The following is a 5888-nucleotide window of genomic DNA, read 5'->3' as shown; positions in this document are numbered from 1 at the left end:
AGGGGAGGGGAGGGGGGAGGGGAGAGGCCTAGAACATCTTCACTGTTTCCAGTTCTGGATGCCTGGCTGATACTGAATGTTAAGGTGGGTTCACAGCTCTATCCAGGGGTCCCTGAATCTAAGTCCCACGACACACATAAAAGATGCTTCAATGATGCCAACCTCATCAGGCATCCTGAGTATACCAAAGTCACCCTTCCTAGTGGGACAAGGATGAGAAAGGGAAGCGCCAGCCAACCCCGCTCTTCTGAGGGCCTTCAGGACACTGACAGCAAGGCCCAGCAACAGAGCAACCACCGCCTTAGAGAGCTGCTGTGGACTCTCAAACAAGAGTGAAGCTGGATATTGAAAAGTCACTTGAAAAAAAATTTTTTTAAAAACTGAGCGTGGTGGCGCACACCTTTAATCCCAGCACTCGGGAGGCAGAGGCAGGCGGATTTTGAGTTTGAGGCCAGCCTGGTCTATAAAGTGAGTTCCAGGACAGTCAGGGCTATACAGAGAAACCCTGTCTCGAAAAACCAAAAAAAAAAAAAAAAAAAAAAAGGCGCTTGAGGTTGCAATTATTCCAGGTTAAGTGCTGTGAGTCTGAGTCTGGAAAGGTTGGGAGAGAGAACGTGAATTAAGGAGAGGGAGGGAGAGAGAGAGAGAGAGAGAGAGAGAGAGAGAGAGAGAGAGAGAGAGAGACTTGTAATTCAGTTTCTAGTTCTAGGGGCTCAGATGTACTCTTCTGGTTTCCAAGGGTACCTAGTACACATATATGCTCTCAACTATGCATGCATACACACACACACACACACACACACACAGAGAGAGAGAGAGAGAGAGAGAGAGAGAGAGAGAGAGAGAGAGAGAGAGAGAGAGAATCACTTGTAACTCAAGTCCCAGGGCTCGGATGTTCTCTTCTGGTTTCCAAGGGTACCTGGTACACATATATACACTCACGAACACACACACACACACAGAGACAGAGACACAGACAAAGAGAGACAAAGAAAGTAAAACTATTAACTCTTTTTTTTTTTTTTAAGTACAATAGTGTTGCCCTTAGGCCTGCACACACATGTGCATACAGCTGGGTGTGCAGCTACATAAACTTGCACACACATATGCATATACAGAAGAGAAGAGAAGACAGACAGAAAAAAGAGGGGGAAGAAAAAGAAAAGAAAATGAGTGGCTTAGGACACACCCATCTTTGCTTCTCCACTCTCTAAAACTCTCAGAGGACCCTGTGCCTCTTCTCCTAAGCCGGCCTTGGATGCAGAAGTGTTGCTGCTGTTGCTGACTGACTTCAGACCGCACATTAAGCAAGAGTTTTTAAAGGGTGAGCACGAGAATTTCGAGAAAATACTACTTAGGAGTCACTTACAGTTCATCGCCCCGCCTCAGGCCGTCCCCGCCCTTCCTTTCCACCCTCAGGACATGAGATACAGCTGGTTTGGGAGTGAGTGCACGACTGGACTGCCTCCCACATCTCTTTCCCATTCAGTTCTACAGCTCCACCTCAGTAATCCCGTCCCTGGACATCAAGAGGCAGAACGGAGAGGCCCGCAGCCGGCAGAGCTTTTCCTGGCTTTACTTAACTAGAGAGCTAGAGACATATTTGTCTCGATTCCAGTGAGAAGGCAAGCTAATGGGTGCAACCGTATTGGGGGGGGGGGGGCTTAACATTTGGGAAGTTTGAAAATGGAGTGCAAGGATGAACATTTAGGACCAGCGTATGCTGAGCAGACTTTGTGTTGTGATCATTAGACCAAAATATCAGTCTGGAAGTGGCCTGCTACATGGAAGGCTCCTTGGGAGCCCTCGAGAGCCCACACCTCAGGGTGAGTTTTGAGACACACACACACACACACACACACCACATGCATATCTTATTTGGAGTCATAATTTCAAATTCTTCCTCATAAATGAGTCCTTTAGAATTAAGTTCTCATCCCAAATGCAGCTACATCACTCTCTGGGATCTAGGAACTATTAGCCCTGTGCTGACACAATGAAAGTGAAAACCAGAGAGGTTAAGTTGCTTGCCCAAGAACACACAGCCAGGAGGTAGCAGGATCCAGATTTGAAACCCACATAGCCTGGTTGCTCTTGGAATATTTCTAACCATAATACATCATTGCCTCTTTTTGCTTTAAATAAAGCATTTGGAGACCTATGGAACGTTCAGTAACTGACAATTTTTTTTTAATTTATTTTTTTAAAAGATTTATTTATTCATTATATTTAAGTACACTGTAGCTATCTTCAGACACTCCAGAAGAGGGAGTCAGATCTTGTTACGGATAGTTGTGAGCCACCATGTGGTTGCTGGGATTTGAACTCTGGACCTTTGGAAGACCAGTCGGGTGCTCTTACCCACTGAGCCATCTCACCAGCCCCCTTTTTTTAATTTAAAACTGGCTTTGTAAAAATGTTATCCTTATTTTTAAAAACCATGTAAATTGAAGACATAAAGTGGATAAATCAGGAGATAGAAGATTATTTATTTCATGCAACTTCCTCTGCATACTAATTCCCTGGCATTTTGTTCTTTTGCCCTTTTTATTACAATTATGTATTTACTTTGTAGGGGAGGAATGTCACAACACACTTGTAGAGGACAAACTGTGGGAGTCAGTTCTCTCCTGCTACCATGTGGGGCGTGGGGATTGAACTCAGGTCATTGGGCTTAGTGGCAAGCACTTGTACCCACTAAGCCATGTCTCTGGCCCCTGGCAGCTTCTTTTAAGGTAACAGTATTCAACCTACAGTCATCACCAGCTCCATCCATCCCTTCCCATAGATCAACATGGATGGAAAAGAAGCCATGTTTCTGACATTCAACTAACTTCCCAAGTACACAGAGACAGTTGGAAATCACCGATTTTAGTAGTTGCTCTACTAAGGGTCATATAATTTATAGATGCAGTGGAGGGTGGGGTGGAAGAAGGAAACTGAATCTAATATGCAAGTTGTATTTTTCCCAGTTACACGTAAATGATCATAACTGCCATGTAAGTCGATAAGCATGTTCAGTTACATTGCAATTTACATCAAATTTACATGCACCAGAGCTCCAGGGTGTGTGTGTGTGTGTGTGTGTGTGTGTGTGTGTGTGTGTGTGTGTAATTCATTGTGCATGTGGGAAAGACTGCCATTCCTAAGGCTTTGTCCATCTGTTTCTGAGATAGGATCGCTGGCTTGGAACTTGTCAAGCAAGTCAGACTGGCTACACATCCCAGGGCCCACCTGTCTCCACCTCCCCTCCTCTAGGATTGCTAGTTGGCCACCATGCCCTGCTCCATTTTGGTTTGTTTGTTTCTTTGTTTGTTATAGGGGGCCTGGGGATTGAACTCAGGTCCGCATGCTTAGAAATAAGCTTCCTACTGGCTTACTTGTCTCCCCAGATCCCTTATTACATTTTACAAGTTTACCAAGTTTACACATAGCTTCAGAGGTTATAATTTTTGAGATTAGAACAGTGGCTACATTCTCAGATTCTACGCTAAGTACCTCAACTCTTTAGGTTTTTTTTCTTGTCAGTTCTTGGGATCGAATCCAGAGACCTCATTCATCTCAGGCAAGTAACCTGCCTCGGGGCCACATGCAGCTGGTCCTGTCTCTAACCCAGTGCCCTGCCCCCTCCTCCCTCTCTCTCTGTCTCTGTCTGTCTCTATCTCTGTCTGTCTCTGTCTGTCTCTCTCTCTCTCTCTCTCTGTCTCTCTGTCTCTCTCTCTCTCTCTCTCACAGGTGCACACCATAAACTAAATTTAAAATACAGTACAAATAGAAAGTAGAAATGCAAATTTCTGTACCAGTTTGTACCTCAAGGTTTTGAGTGTGTGTGTGTGTGTGTGTGTGTGTGTGTGTGTGTTTTGTCTGATTTAGTCATTTTCAAGATAAATGTTGCCATGGGTTGGAAATAACAGGAAATCACCAAATCCCATGTTTTTCCTAAGAAAGAAACTTTGGAAAGTGTTAAGCTCACTTGTAGTTGTGGAGACAACATGGCTTGGATCCATCTCTAGTCCCCAGAAAGATTCTTTGTCTTGGTTCTTCCCACATTCCCTTCCCCTTACACCCTCGCAAAGCTTCAAGAACTTTACCCTGAATTCCTTCTCTCAACAATTCCTCAGTAGAAGCCTACCAGCAGAAGCTATGGCAAGTGCCAACCCTGCTGGCAGTTTAGAATACAGATCTAGGTAGCCAAGTCCTAACCAATAAAATATCTCTCATTTATTGAGTGCCTGCTGGAAACCAGGTCCCTACACAAACTAGCTAAATCCTTGCTATATGCTCAAAAGGAATTGTAAGCCAGACACGATGCACACCTATAATCCCAGCATTTGGAAGAGTCAGGCTGGAAGACTGAGAGTTCAAAGCCAGCCTGGGTTAATAGCAGGCTTTAGGCCAGCCCTAGCCCCATAGAACAGCATGTCTTGCAGAGAAAATACATTGCATTCAAATATGGAGTGAACCCGGGACAACTGTGAATGGCAGAGTAGGCAAAGTGGGGACGAGCCTTTCTCTGGACCCAAAGCCTACTTTTCTCCTTCACCACCACAAAAGCTCACTACTCCTACCGGGTCCTCACAGGGATGTTAGGGCATGTCTGTTTGACAGTTTTCGTGGAACGTTTCCAGTGGTCAGACACTGGACTGAACCTTTTCATTTGCAGAGTTGTTGTCACCTGTGCGGTTAATGACACTTAAAACACAAACGCTGGTGTATGCACCAAGTACCTGAGTTGTTTTACTTCTTGACACTGGCTTAATCGTGGGACCTCCAGTAAACTACTCACAATCAACAAGAACCAGAGGGGAAATTGAGTTTTCCCGTGTTTTGGTGGAGAGTGTTGAGGTTTCCAGGACTTTAAGACTTTTAATCAGCTCGTTTCTCCCTGGGTGAGAGCTAACAGTTAACCACCTCACACTTCTAAGATTTTCGGAACCTTGCAATGAACTGCTGGGCAGGAGCCCGTCTCAGAAATTTGTAAGGACGGATAGGAATCTGATAGGCAGCAGGAGCCAACAAGAACATTCAATTCTGCACAACTTTAAAGTTCCATGTACAGCCTGCGAGAATCTGGCACGGGGCAGGCGCTGAGGACCACTCAGAAGTGGCACAAGTGACCAACAGATAGGAAAGTCCCCATGCTGAAGACTGGAAAAAGAAACAGTGCAGACCCATAGGAAGGCGGTCCCCCTCCCCCCTTCCTTGCATCCTACGGATCAATTCCAGCCTGTCCAGAAGCCATACGGCCCAGGGAGATGGAGGGAAGGGACAGAGTCGCTGGCTCCCACAGCTCTTTCTCCTACTTACTTGGTCCGAGGTGTCGTCCCAGCTCCGCGCCTCTTCCTGGGACTCTGAGAAGAGGGGCAACCCCAAGCACAGCCCTAGCAGCAGGAGCATGGCGAAGCCAGAGCGCACGACCTCTCTGGGACAGGGAAGGTTTTTCAGGGAGTTGGAGGAACTGCGGCTGCAGAGAAACACGCTGCATCCAGCCCTGCCTTCACCAAAGCCCCGCCCATCAATGTCCCCGCCCCCTTTATGCCCTTCAGGGCATAAAGTCCTGTCGCCTCACTACCACTACCACAGGCCACGCCTCTCTGTCCCTTGGGGAGTTTAGGGGGCATCCTTGGCTCCGCCTACAACTCACCCTGTGATCCCTGGCCTCCGAGTTTTGCCTCCCCTGGGCTCCAAGGTTGACCGCAAGCCAGCTTCCTGCATGCCACCACCTCCAGCATCCAGCTTGAGTAGCTACTGGGTCCCCATGCTCGGTCCCAGGAGGAAAAGACTCCAGACCTGCCCTAGTTGTGTTCACAGCGAAGCAAACTTTGCCCTGCAGGAACCCAGTCTTGTCCTCCCATCCTGCACGCAGTGAACAAACTTCCGGTGGAGCT

At 46.9% G+C, this 5888-nt stretch overlaps 1 protein-coding gene across 1 annotated transcript in view; it reads right to left on the bottom strand.

Annotated features, from left to right (window-relative positions):
- The window catches only part of Itih5 (inter-alpha-trypsin inhibitor heavy chain 5), a 96579-nt gene extending 91065 nt beyond the window's left edge, over positions 1-5514 (bottom strand). Inside the window, exon 1 of the mRNA XM_021215673.2 lies at positions 5308-5514. Coding sequence (XP_021071332.1) covers positions 5308-5397 — 90 coding nt within the window. The 5' untranslated portion in view covers positions 5398-5514. The remainder of the gene's footprint in view (positions 1-5307) is intronic.
- Positions 5515-5888: the final 374 nt, after the last annotated feature.

The sequence above is a fragment of the Mus pahari genome, chromosome 16 (assembly GCF_900095145.1).
Source record: "Mus pahari chromosome 16, PAHARI_EIJ_v1.1, whole genome shotgun sequence".
Taxonomy (NCBI): Eukaryota; Metazoa; Chordata; class Mammalia; order Rodentia; family Muridae; genus Mus; species Mus pahari.
The sequence above is the reverse complement of the archived record's forward strand: the minus strand, read 5'-3'. Positions and strand labels throughout refer to the sequence as shown.